The sequence below is a fragment of the Onychomys torridus genome, chromosome 6 (genome assembly GCF_903995425.1).
Source record: "Onychomys torridus chromosome 6, mOncTor1.1, whole genome shotgun sequence".
NCBI classification, from domain to species: Eukaryota; Metazoa; Chordata; class Mammalia; order Rodentia; family Cricetidae; genus Onychomys; species Onychomys torridus.
In genome coordinates, this window is record NC_050448.1 from 98,386,659 (window position 1) to 98,401,393 (window position 14,735).

Here is a 14,735-nt window from a genome sequence, read left to right on the forward strand (position 1 = left end):
ATTGACATATATGCTTTGTCAGAAAAGATGGTTTGTGTTTAGAACAGGCTCATGGAAAAATACCCTCAAATAAGCCAAGACAGTACAATCTTCACTCAATGTAGTGAGATTTAAAAACACAATGGTAACTATTATAGTTCTCAACTTACACACTTATTTCAACTTATAATTACAAATGGTAAGCATTCAGAACAAGAATCTAAACACTGACTTATTTACAAGTAAAATGTAATTAAGTACTTCAGAAGGATCATGAAATTTTTAACTTTCTAAAAATATTTCTACCATATAGTAAGATACTGAGATAATTTAGTATATAGCAATCTGTGCTATATGATGCCTAAATTTTGTGTGATGTTATAAACTGAAACGGTAGAAGTCAGTAACTTCCTTTTTCACTGGGATTACATTTTAAAGAAAAAACAAATTTGTTATTTTGTTGGAAATGAATTCCAACACTATAAGTTTAGTTTTTTAAAATGCACAGATTATATTTCAAAAAGTTCAGAAAAGATTAAAAACTGAAAGTGGCACAAAGAATACACAAATGCCCCTCCAATAATCTAATATTACCATTTTAACACCCCTTTAAACACCTGAAAGGAAGTTACTTAAACACCGCCATGCTATCTCCATCACACCACCATTTCTGCCATTCTGTCACGTGACTATGACTTACTAGAAAACCAAGCTGGTACTTTTTAAGTTCTGTTTGTGTTTGTCCTTACAGCTCCCCTCTCTCTGGTTCCTCTCCATGGGCCCTCTCCTGTTTTCTTCTATACTTTCTCAGCTACTGAGACTCGGCCAGTCGGCAGCTCTCCTTCCGACTTTGACCCCCACTGTTTCTCTTGCTCAGCTCCTGTGCTGTTTTGTCCTCTTGCTTTGCAGTTTCCAATCTCCCTGAATGATTTGTCCAAATATAAGGTATTCAATTCTGTATGTGATGATTTACAAAGCACCGTTTTTCCCTGATTTCTAGACTTTATGTTTCCTTCACTGAACAATAAATCTTGTTTACCAAGGTGATGAGCTCAACAAATTAAAAATTAACATAGTATCCCTTCCTTCATTTCCCCACTTCTTATTTCCCATTTTAGTAAATGGTGTATCCAGTTATGGTTAAGCCCAAACATGGCTTCCTTCCTTTTTTCATTATCTCTGCCTACCCACTTACCTAATCATCCTTCTGGACACTGGTACTGCCTTAGTTCATGACCATACATTTGTCTTTTAGGTTAAGGCAAAATTCAAATAATTTTCTCAGTGCTTAAAATTCACCCTCTTGCTGCTGCCAAAGAGCACAAAGCTGCAACCTGGTTTAGGTCCTATTAATTCCTTTGCAATCATCTCTTGACTTCCACATCTACATCACTCTAGCCTTGCATATGCCAAATTTCTTACATTCTTCATGTATGATCATTTCTTCTGACAGCATACTCTTTGAATGTATTTCTTTTTATTGTATTGGAAAGAATCTGAAATCCCACTAGGAATTTAGAAGAGAGGCTAAAAATTTCAAATGTCACTATGGCAATTTCTGGAATATCCTTGTATTTGCAGCAGAACTCATCATATGGAGAAAGGCTACATAGAATCTCTAGTAATAAAAAGCTGATGTCCTTTACTGGTCTTAATAGGCACCCACAACATGTGGCAGATATTCACAGACACACACAGAAGCACATAAAAACAGATTTAAAACATAAGAAAAATTTAAAAAGTAAACTACCACAGGATTTGGCAATTGCCCTCTGGATAGGCACTAAAAAAATGATCGTGAGGATGTTCACAGTAACTGTGTACAACAGGCAAAGGGTAGCAACAACTCAAACGTTCCATCAACAGTTGAATGGACAAGCCTTACGAAAATGAAGTTCTTGGACAGCAACAGAATGCCATCATGCATGGGGAAAGCCCAGGAGGCCTCAGCCTACACAAAGAACCCCAGGCAACTAAGGAATGCTGAGAGGGAGACAAGGTCTTCTCCAGGGAAGAGCACACCAATGGTTAGCCAGTACCAAACACTCAGCCCTGAAAACACACACATAACATTCTGGACTCGGCAGACTGCATTTACGTGCTTAGGAATATACATGTATATACACGTATGTTTGCAATAACATAATGAAAGAGTCCCTGAATTTGAAAAAGAGCAAGGAGGAGGGACACATGTGAGGGCTTGGAGGGAGGAGAGGGGAATGAGAAATGATGCAATGATATTATTATCTCAAAAAATAAAAGAAAGAAAATGAAGTTCCCATGTGTGTTACAACATGGATAATCCTTGAGGTCATTATGAATAAAATAACCCAGATACAAAAAGATAAATACAAGCCTAAAAACAACTACATGAGGCACCAGAGAAAGGCAAAGTTGGTGACCAAATACACACAACCAGAACGCTGGCATCAGTTTAGTTTCTTGAGGGGAGAAGGGAAGAGCTGTTTAGTGGGTAGGAAGCTTTGGTTCCGATTAGAGCAGTTTGGGAGGAGATGAAGCTGGGATACTTAATAACACAGAAACCAATCAGAATGATGTTTTGTTATGTATTCCTTACTGAAGTAAAGAAGTAGTGGAACACACGCACACACTCACATTAAATGTGTAAGCTCACTGCAAACAATGAAGTCTTCATCCTCAAAATCTCTATGACCTTGTGTTTTTATAGCCAGGAAGCAAGGAGCACTGACTGAACTTGCAGTTATTGTTCATTTCACTGACTTCTGCTGTGATTTCTGGCCAACCTTTGACTGTTTCCTGTAATACTTGGTTACTTAGACTTTTATCGAGTTTTTAAAACAAGCCAGGCATTTTAATATGGGAAGGGAAAGTTACTTCCTTAATCTAAAGTGTTTCCTCCTGATAGCATACATTTGATGAAAACAAAGTAGATTAACAAATAATCATACTCAAGGCCTGTAACCTGAAAAATAATGTCCACAGAAACCTTAAGGAGGATAGGACTAAAATGTTTTATATTTAGTTTTATAGCTGTTTACTGTGAGAAATTACACTCTCTTTCTCTGAATTCTAAAACTTATATTTCAACAGCACAACCCATTTTCTCCCACCACAAACCCTCATGTTTGTTTGCCTTGTAAGCTGCTATGTATTTTTAGCAAATCACCTATAATAATGCCACACCATTATATTTTATTTCCAAACTGAACCTTTTCTGATGACTGCTTGTCAATCTTTCTTCTGCCTATGGTATCACTTCAGTATTGCACATACTTAATTCAGCTCTAGGCATTTTTAAACTCACATTCCCATGTTTAAAATTAGGCCTGCTTATAAGAGTTACCTTAGACAATGGGGTGTGAATAGAAATGCATATGCCACTTGAAGTAGCATTTGAAGTGTGCCATTTGAAGAGCCCAAAGATAATTTTCCATGCTGCATGTTCCTTTTATTCCTACAATCACAATACTGCTTGTATGAGCTTTGACTAACACCTAGGAAACACCCCATGTTAACCTTCACTGCACAGGTATCAACAAGGTATACACTTGTGACGGGACACTGAAACCTTGACAATATTACCGCTGTGTAAATGAGATAGTTAATACTGCCAATTGACTGCTCCTACAATCAATTAGGAAATACATCTCGACATGAATATTAAGATTGGTGAACTGATGTGGGGGCACACATACTAAATATGGGCAGTACATTCCATGAGCTGTGACTCAATACAAGCATTCATCTTTCCCCACTTCCTGGCTACAGATGCAATGTGTCTCGGTTTCCTCAAGTTCCTGTGGTCATGCCATCCTTGCCATGCTGAGCTATAATACTCTCAAACTGTAAGCCAAGACAACGCAAGTTGCTTTGCCAGAAATATCACAGCAACATGAATATTAACTAATACAGTAAGCTAGAACCTGTGTATCCTGATTGATGCTTCCCCTTTCTCACTGTCTGAAGTAGCTAATCCCATTCTTTAAAAGCCTTTGAGCATGAACTTCTCTTATGGCAGGGAGCCTAGCTCTGGTTTGCCATTTGGTAAGGGTATCTGGTATCTTGGTCTCTGTTCTGGTTCACAATTTAAAGCAGGGGGCCCGTCTAAATTCTGGCCTCAGTTCTGGTTTGCCAGGTTAGGGAATGCAAAGACTTGAGCCCCCACCCTAGGTCATCCAACAAGGTCAGGTAATCAGCAGAGAATCCAGGCTCCACCAGTACTTATTCCCCTCCACAGTTCTTCCTTATTCATAGACTACGGAGTCACTGTGGCAGTCACTGGTTCCTCACTGTTCATTTCCTCCATATCCTATCCAAACTGGCTCCTCCAAACATTACGAAGCTCAGTGAAATGACCTAGATAAAATTTCTGACACACAATTGAAATGAACAATTTTAAATATGTTCACGTAACTCAAAGAGGACATGAATATATTCAAGAACACAAACAGCTAGATAAAGTGAGGAAGTCAATTAAGGATATGAAAATAGAAGTCAATATGGAGATAGAAATACTGGAAGAAACCCTGAAATGATAGAAAAGTACAGTAGGTCAAATAAAAGTTCGGTGGGAGCCCAGCCAATGAATGGATCATGTGGAGGACAGGAACTCAGGACTCTTTGAAGGCGATAACAATTGAATATCAATGGTCTCACTGTCCTAGGTAAAGACAGAACGTAGTAGATTGGAACAGAAAACAGAACCTTTCCTTTTGCTGCTTTCAAGAGACGTACTTTGCCATCAAAGATAGTGTCTCAGGGTAAAAGTGTAGAAGTTTTTCCAAGCAATTAGGACTGAAAAACAAGCAGGCATCCCTATTCTAATGCCTGCAAAAATAGATTTCAAAATCAAATCTAGTCAGAAGAGATAAACACAGACACTTCAAAATCTGTAAAGGAAAAACCCACCAAGGATATTACAACTGTAAATGTATGCGCTAAACACAGGCATACCTACCCAATTTCATAAAACCACACACATAAAGACACATTTATCCCAACACGGTAATAGTTGCTGACTTCAGTATCCAACTCTCACCATTACAGTGATCAGAGAAAAATGGGTCCCACACAGAAAGAAATGAAAGCAGCCAGGGGTGTAAAGGAGGAATAAGGAGCGAAGCTGCCTGAATTCAGATCATTAAGGGTGCACACCACTCTTGCAGAGGACCTCACTTTGGTTCCCAGCTCCCACGCCAGGAAGCTTAAGAGGAACCAACACTTTTGATCACCATGGATACCAGCACTCATTTATATATTTAAAATAAATAAATAAATCTAAAGAAAATTCAAACCTAATTTCCCAAAACCAATGTGTCTAAAGGCCCATCAAATCAAAGCCTAAAATTCAAGCTACTCCTGGAGTTGGAGGGCCAGGACTCAAAGATTTCATCATCTATATTGAAAAACTAAATGCTCTAATGCTATTAATACTACAAAACTGAAGACATATGTGAAGGGCATATCCAGGGCTAGTGAGGTGGCTTGCTCAGTGGGCAGAGGTACTTACCATGAAACCTTGAAGACCTATGTCTGACCCCTAGAACCCACATGGTGGATGTAGAAAACCAGCCCTGAAGTTGTTCTCTAACCTGCGCATGCATGGTGGCATGTGTGCATGTGTGTGCATGCACACATAGTCAATAAATATAAAAAAAAATTTTAAAGAGTATTTTAAAAAGGCTGCAAAATTCAAAAGCATATTCAGCTAATCAAAATGATTTAAAAAACCCTAAAATCAATATTGTGAAGCAAATGTGAAAAGTACAGCATGAATAGACAGGATACATAAAAGTTTGATTTCTTTTTCCTATACGTTATTATGATACACACTTAAAATAAAAAGAAAATCCATTTATTGGTATTATAAAGTTATTGTTTTTCTCCCTCTATCAGGATGGCCACAAACCTACAATCCTTGTACCTTACTTAACTTCTTGAGTGCAGGGATTAAAGGCATAAACTACCAACTCAAGCCAAAATAATTATTTTGGCCATATAGGGTTTTCTAAGGCATACTGGATAGTCTTATGTCAACTTGACACAAGCTAAAGTCATCTGAGAGGAGGGAGCCCCAATTAAGAAAATGCCTCCATAAAATCAGGCTGTAGGCAAACCTACAGCATTTTCTTAATTAGTGATTGATATGGGAGGGCCCAGCCCATCATGAGTGGAGCCAACCCTGGGATGGTGTCCTGGGTTCTATAAGAAAGCAGACTGAGCAAGCCATGGGGAGCAAGCCAGTGAGCAGCTCCCCTCCATGGTCTCTGCATCAGCTCCTGCCTCCAGGTTCCTGCCCTGCTTGAGTTCCTGTCCTGACTTCTTTAGATGATGAATAGTGATGTGGAAGTGTAAGCCAAACAAACCTTTCCTCCCAAGTTGCTTTGGTTGTGGTGTTCCATCACAGCCACAGAAACAGACCAAGACAAAAGGTCTACCATAACAGCCAACAGTAAATCACTGTCATTCACCCTTTACTGAAACCATTAATGCATATTTAAGTGCAATTTTTACCTTCTAAGTGGTCTTTGCTCTGGTGAGATATGCACTCCATGCTGTTTGTATTTAGACCACCCATCTTAATCTGTTCACTGGAAAATAAAACACACACATAGCAAATACATCAGTTATTGCAGATTATCTTAGTTTAAGAAAAAGGAAAGAACACCTGTTAAAACATTACTACATGCTGTTCTAGGAACTTAGTATAACTTTTTTGGTAGTTGTTGTGCTTTGTTTTATAGTTCAAGATGACCTAGAATCCACAATCCTCCAGCCTTTCCCTCTGAAGGGCTAGAATTAGTGGCATGGCTTAATGTGTTCTAAATTTACATTGTTTACTAAATGTACAGCGTACAACACTTGAATGTAGTTACACTCCTTATGGCAGAAAATTGCTTTGTAAGTCAAATTTAATTTACCCAATAATTAAAATGCAAGTTTATGTCTTTACAAAGTCCTGTTCTTTCCACTATGTGTGCTACTGCATTTCAAGAAGTGTTATGAAATTTAGTGCTAAGAGAAAAGTTCCTTTATTTCTTGATGGAAACAATTATTTTAATGGAGCATAAGCAGCTGATTCATATAAATCTGATTTTTAAAAAATGAATCAATGTGGTCAAGCACTAGGTAAAATTAAGTATGTTTTTTAAAAATTAAAAACAGGAAAAAGTAGTAAGAATGATATTAAGAAAACATCCACTAGACAGAGAGCAAGCATGTTTGGGAGATTATGGAGAGGGATGGACTATTGCTAACATTAAAAAAAAAATTATTTAGAGTTAATTAAGTGATCACAAATTTACTTTGCTAAATTATTTTATATTTGCTTCTTTGGAACTGGGTTGTTAACAGAAACTACCCAGTTCCGAGATACAAATGTCAGATCTCTGATATATATATAAAATTCAACAATGAAGTTAACCATCAGCTTAACTAAGATACCAATTTAAGTCAACACTTTAAAGCCTGCACCCAGAAATCGATAGGAGGACTGGGAAGCTGGCTGGGGGTGAAGAGCACTGGCTGCTCTTCCAGAGGACCAGTTCAATTCCTAGCACCCACAGGGCAGCTCACAACTGTCTGTCACTCTTGGGGCTCCAACACTTCTGACCTCACCAGGTATCACATACATGTGGCACCAGAGACACAAGCCAATTCCCCATACACACACACAAAAAAAACAAATTTATTTTTAAAAATCAAGATAATAATAATGAAAACAACGCTGTACTTCTGTAGTTTTCAAGTTTCCTAAGAACAGAGAGCTGTTATTTTGGAGTTGTAAATAACTATTAAGGTTGACAGCATGAACCATCAAACAAGCTGTCGTATACTAGGTCTCTTCACTCTAAGTTCATATTGAATGCAAACCTGTAAAAAGACTTTAAACCATTACCAAGAAGGATGGTGTGTGCTGAGGGGCAGCTTGGAGGAAGACGGCTTACCTAGCACGAGCAAATCAACACAAGTAAATAAAAACAGGAATCTCACTTGTCTAAGTTCAATCCAAAATTTACAGGACAGTTTCAAAGCAGGAAAACATCTCTAACAAAAGATAACAAAGAGGGTCTGGAGAGATGATTCAGCAGTGAAAGCACTTCTTGCTCTTCTAGAAGACTAGGGTTGACTTCTCAGCACCCCTATGAGGCTAGGTCTGTAAATCCAACTCCAGGGATCCACTTTTGGCCTCCATGGGCATACACACATGTGGTCTACATCCCCACAAACACACACATATATACATACAAACAGAAAATAAAATTTAAAAACAACAAAACAAAACGACAAACCCCAAAGAACATTGAGGGAGAAACTGTTGATCTGTGTAGTACCTGAAGGCTTTACCACCAGTGGTCTCCATTACTGTCCCACTTCCATCAGTGACAGGTGAGTCCAAGTTAGCAGACCCATTACTGACGTGGTCGCTGCTTTCATACCCAGACTCTGTCCTTTGCATCTGCCAGCTGTTACCAGGGCCTCTGCTCTCTGTGATGCTTGTATTTTTCTCTGCTCCTTTCCCATTCATTTCAAGAGAACTTCTGCTTCCTGCCTCCTGCTTCATTTCATCTTCATATATGGTCATTAACCCTTTCTGCTTTGGGTTTGCTTTTGGCCAATTGTTAAAACTCTGATCCTTGCTATATTTAGGTCTGTTACTGACATCTGACTTATGTCTAGGACTATGTTGCCTTTTTTCACTTTCGCTAAAAACACTATCAACATTTAATGTTTCTCTCATGGGTTTCCAGCCACGGTGGCGGCCTTTAGTCCTGCTAGTGCAGCTGGCCACTCTGTCCCTGGAACCTTGACTGCTATCCGTATCATACCCAGCGCCACTGTCACTCCTTGTTCTGCCTGTTGTTTTCTCTCCAGGAACAAGAAGGTTCTGGGATTTGCTTGAACTAAACAGTTTCCCAGAAGTGTGGCTCTCATGGGCAGCTCGGTCATGTTTACAGGGTCCTCTGCCTTGGCTATGGTAGAGATGGGGGGTCCCCTGTTGTCGGAAGCCATCCGCGGCAGGAGGTGATCCAGACTTGAAAGATGAGACATCTTCATCAACCAAATCTTAAAAATAATAATAGTACATAAGACCCCTCAGGGCAGCTCAGTGATCACAAGCCAAACATCTTGTTGGAAAATGTTAAAGCAATCACATGTAAATAATAAAAATTAAAGTATATCACACACTGATTTAGGATTAAAAAGGGCATTATCTGCAGTCAGGTGTGGTGGTATATACTTGTAATCTCAGCATCTGGGAGGCTCAAAACAATGAACAAGAAGATCATGGATTTGAGGCCAGCCTGGTCTATAGAGTGAGATCCCATATCAAAAACCCAACCAACTCAACAAAAACAATGCTTTACCATTTATTTACAAATAAGAAATATTTGTTCACTCTAAATAAAGTTTTTGTTGTAAAGATTTAAACATTTTGTCTCATTTACAATTAACAAAAATCATAAAAACATTTCTCATATCTGATGTTGGTAAAGATTTTCAAAGTGAGTTCAAGAATGAGACACACTGTCACTTGACTTGAGAGGTGCTGTCTTAGCCTTCCAGAAGGGACACAGAGGGCATCTGTCAAACCAGTAACCAAAACACCCTGATGCAGCATTCACCTCAGGAATGTCATGCCACACCCACACACCAAAATATATAAAAGGGGAACGTGACAGGATGTCACTGCAGCAAACCCCTGAACTCAGCATTAAAATACAGGTAAAGTTATATTATATATATATATATTATATCCACCATAAAAGAAAAAAAAAAGGTTGTTTATAATGCACTGAAAGCTACTGTATTATTAACAAACAGAAGTGTGGCCCGTGAGAAACCTTCTAACTTTCCTTTTTGTTTTCAGTCCTGAGGATCAATTACAAAGACTTGAACACACTAGCAGACAAGTGTTCTATCAATGAGCTACTTCCCATATGACCTTCCTTCCTAGTTTATTGTATGGTATGAGTGAATTGCATTTGTAAATAAAAGTAAAGTAAATAGAACTAAAAGTATCAAAACATAAACACTAGTATCTTGTGGTGATTTGAGTGAGGATGGCCCCCACAGACTCCTATGTCTGAATGCTTGGTTCCCAGTTACTCGAACTGTTTGGGAAGGATTAGGAGGAGTGGGTGTGTCACTACAAGTGGGCTTTGAGGTTTCACAAACCCATGCCAGGCCAGTTTCTCTCTCGCTGCTGCCTATGGGTCAGGATGTAAAGATCTCCAACACCATGCCTGTCTGCTTCCTATCATGATAATCATGGACTCACACTCTAAAGCTATATGTAAACCTCCAATTAAATGCTTTTATTTGACAAGAGTTGCCCTGGCCGTGGTGTCTCTTCACAGCAATAGGGCAGTAACTAAGACATATCCCAAGATTACAATTAAAGAATAACTGGAAAGTTTTATCATGTTTTACATTTAGTATAGAGACATTCAAGAAATCATACTGAGAAACATGTAAATACATAAAATGTAATATGTAAATATACTCCTTACACTATAAAACTCCATTTGAAAATAAGATTTTTGCTGGTTCTTTTTAAAGCAAATGTTCTAAGAACTTACCCCTGTGTCGGCCTGTATCTTTCCTTTGTCCTTTTTCTAAATCTTTCCGTTGAGAAGAAAGTGCATTTTTCTGTTCAATGGCTTTCAGAGCACATTCTCTGGAAATATCTTTCATCTTTTCTCTTTGATCACTACTTAACTTAACTGTAAAAGAAAATATTCTTACATTGATACACATCACTTTTTCAAGTTGTTCAACAAAAGTAAACCCGGAACTGAAAAACAACAACAACAACATACACACTTAAAAAGTCACAGACCAGTGAGGTGGTTCAGTGGGGCGGAGCACTTATTGCCAAGCCTGACAACCTGAATTCAATCCCTGGGACTCATATGATGGAAAGAGAGAAATAATCCCCCAAAGTTGTCCTCTGACCTTCGCACACAGTGTCATGCACATGCATACGTATGTATATAGTGCGCATAAGCATGCACACACACATAATTTTAAAAAGCAAAGTAATAAACTCAGTTTTATTCTTAACTAAGTGTTCAGCATGATTTTTCTCGACACTGGAGAGCCACATTTTCTTTAAATACATTTTATATAGTCCTTAAAGCATGTGCAAAGAAAAAAGATGAAAACTGCTATTGAATGAAGAGGCAGAAAGTATTTTCCATGTTCTAAGTAATTTTATTTATTTAAATCTCTGAGGCAGGCACCATAACTATCTCCAATTCATGTAAGAGATGTAAAGCCTCACGTACTTGGGACGCTGGCCCAGGTTTACAAAGCTTGTGTGAATCCATTCTGTCTTGTGCCACTGCCCAGACTATCTTGAATTGGTCAGTAGATTATAACTCTCAGAGAAATGCATTCACAAGAAGACACACACATCCACCTATTATTTTCTCTTCGTGGGCAGGGCAGGGCAGGGCAGGGCAGTAACTAAGAAAAGATGCTCAACTGTTTCCCAACAATGAACACTGGGCAATGTGAAACATACCTGCCCCTCTCCTTCCACTTGTCTGTATTTGGCTCCGGTTACATGATGAACTATTATCAGCTTGAAATTTGTGATTTTCTCTTTGTTTTGCCTGGCCACTAAATCCATTTTCCTTTGAATTATCTGGTTTGTAGCTGACAGATTTTCCACATCCTTAAAAAGACAGTTAAAAATGCATCATTTCTTTCCTTCCCATTAGAAGATATTTAAATCACTTTTGAGACGTTTTTGATACTCTAGATAAAATAAGTAACTCTTAAGGGGCTGATGTCACTCAGGGATTGTATGCTTTGCTGCTTTGGACTTTCTGGTCACTAAACCATTTATAATCTCAGAGTTCACTCCCCACCAACTAGCCTCTCCTGTGTTATGGGTACATCACACTGGGAGACTCCTAAAAGGGCTTCTGAGGCTACTGACAGGAAAGGTTTCTTCTAAAACTCAACAAAATATAGTAGAATTATCCTGAATTTCACTTGATTGAAACTCAATTTTAAAATATTCTCAACATTCATATTACATTCAGCATTAAATATTAGTTTATTTTAATAGTAGAAAAATTCCAAAAAATACTTTTTAAAAGGAATTACCCATATTTTCTGCAACCGATTTGTAATGTGACCAGTGGACCACCTGCCTGAGTGCATCCTCAGTTGAGACAGCTGTGCCATCCGGGTTTGCATAAAACAGCAGGAGTGGCTGTAGGTGGCATCGTATGCACTTGGAGACCACATCTTTCCACCTGGTTCCAACCTTTAAAAGAAAAGCCACAATAAACAAACACAGACCAGTTCCTGAAGTGTGCAGCACAAACAGGCAGAGACTGAATCTGCATGTCAAAGGACTTCCATAAGAAAGAAGACTTTCAGGTGCTAGCAGTTCAATAGAGAAATATGAAGTTTATTCAACAAGTGGTGCTGGAAGGCTGGATAGCTCAAAGAGAAAGTAATTCCCACCCAGGGCCCATAAAAGTAAACACCAGCTCATGAAAACCAAAGAGAAAATTCACCAAACAAACTCAGAGAAGAAAAAAAATTATAAACTGGTCTTCATCAACTTAGTAATAATATCTGTCTTGGAAAGATGTATCATTAGGAAACTGAAAGGAGCTGGGTGCAGTAGCACATGCCTTTAATCCTAGTACGCAGGAGGCCAAGGCATGAGATTGCTCAGAGTTCAAGGCCAGCATGGTCTACATAATAAGTTCCAGGCCACTCAGTGCTGCTTAATAAGACCCTGTCTCAAGAAGAAATGGAGGGTTGGGGGTTTAGCTCAGTGGTAGAGTGCTTGCCTAGCAAGCGCAAGGCCCTGGGTTTGATCCTCAGGTCAAAAAAAAAAAAAAAAAAGAAGTAGAAGAAGAAATGGAAACTAAACATATAAATAATAAAGGACTTGTGCACAGAATAAAAAAAATTCCTAGAACTCAATAAGAAGATACTCGAATTGAAAAACTAGTAAAACATGTGAATAGACAGACAACACACACACACACACAGAGCCAATAAGGACATGGAAAAAAATGCTCAAACTACTATTAAGCACAAGGGAAAACATTTAAACACTACAATGAGATATTTTATACACAGCATTCCAAGAGCTAGAATTACTAACACTACCCATCTGGATTACAGGGGAGGGTGTGAAGAGGGATTCCCACGCACTGCTAGTAGGAACAAAATCAGTACAACTGTGATAAAAATCAATTGGCAATTCCTTGTAACATTTAACACACATTTATTACATAACCCAAAAATTTTACTCTGGGTATTATCTAAGAGCAATGGAAAAATATTCACATAATGATGATGATGATGGGGCAGGGGAGGCTTGAGTGCCACCATTTAGCCGGGCGGTGGTGACGCACGCCTTTAATCCCAGCACTTGGGAGGCAGAGGCAGCCGCAAAGCTACACAGAGAAACCCTGTCTCAAAAAACCAAAAAAAAAAAAAAAAAAAAAAAAAACCAGACAGGTTCAGATGGGATAAACCCTAAACAGTTTACAGTGTGTGTAAAAATGTATGTACGATTGTAAGAGAGAAGTAAATGAATATAGACAGTTATATGAAGAAATAATTTTAAATAATAAAGTCTTTAAAGAGACAATAAAGGTAATATAAAAAATAAGCCACATAAAGATGGAAATCACACAGAGAGTCTGGATTGTGTTGTCTTTGGGGTTTTTAACTGCAGAGAGACATTTGATTGTAAAAGCTACTAAGTTAAACCAATATGTATATTTTAAAGGTGTCCTGACTTCAATATTTGGATCTAAGTATATGTTGCTTTGGAAAGGAGGCTCTGCTTTTGTTTCCACAGGAATCAAGAGGTTATGGATTTGTTTCCACAGGAATCAAGAGGTTATGGATTTGTTTCCGGTTTAGATGGATCATATTTGATCAATCCAGACCTCCTGAACCTTAACAGATGTTACCTATCAACAAAGGTTAGAGCTGGTCTTCCCAGGACTTGACCATTATCTTGAATTTTCTCAGGATCCCCATAAGACTACCACTGGCCTCTATCAGCAGGAAGTAGACTAGAACACTAGGCCCATATTCCCCAAAAATGGATTATGGATGTTTGTCTTTGTTAGGTTGTTGGTTACAAACTGCTATTGGTCATAGTCAATATCTTTCTAAAGAAAAAAGGATATGATAGGATAAAAGAATGAATTGTTGAACCACTTTTAATGAGCAACTTGTTTAAAATGTTTTACATTGGCATAGATTTTAGTTTATTGATACAAATTTAAAGTTAATTTTGTTATACTGTATGTATATTTCTACTCTTGTTTAAGGTATGTTTGTGCAGCTCATTTGAAACTATAGTGGATAATTAAGAAATACAGATTAATAATTAGTCTTCTATGATAGTCAAACTTATAGTTGTGTTAAGTTTTCTAGGTATACATAGATATATTTCAATTAGGTAGATAATCTTCAAACACTTCAAAGACCTACAGAATATGGCATTTAAAATGTTTTAAAAACTTAAGACTTTCTGGATATGAGACACATCTGCTCCTGGCAACACTGATTTACTTCAGAGAGAAAGATGGGCATCGAAGACACTCCATATGGAGTTTATCTTCTTCATGGCAAAAATAGCCATTTGGGCAAGAAACTGTTCTTGCCTGGACTGCTTGACAAAATGTTGTATTGACTGGATATGCAGGACCCATAGGAAGGTGACCACTGAACTTTGCAAGGCAAGATGGTCCTTCAGGTTCCTGCTTCACAGAAGA

General features: G+C 38.2%; 1 protein-coding gene across 3 annotated transcripts in view; it reads right to left on the bottom strand.

Moving 5' to 3' along the window:
- Usp53 (ubiquitin specific peptidase 53) overlaps nt 1–14,735 on the bottom strand; it is a 57,334-nt gene that overhangs the window by 9,366 nt on the left and 33,233 nt on the right. For all 3 annotated transcript variants that reach the window (XM_036190467.1, XM_036190466.1, XM_036190468.1), the window contains 5 exons: nt 12,082–12,244; nt 11,492–11,644; nt 10,545–10,688; nt 8,295–9,027; nt 6,475–6,551 (listed from right to left, as the gene is read on the bottom strand). In XM_036190467.1, the coding sequence (XP_036046360.1) occupies nt 6,475–6,551; nt 8,295–9,027; nt 10,545–10,688; nt 11,492–11,644; nt 12,082–12,244 (1,270 nt within the window). The remainder of the gene's footprint in view (nt 1–6,474; nt 6,552–8,294; nt 9,028–10,544; nt 10,689–11,491; nt 11,645–12,081; nt 12,245–14,735) is intronic.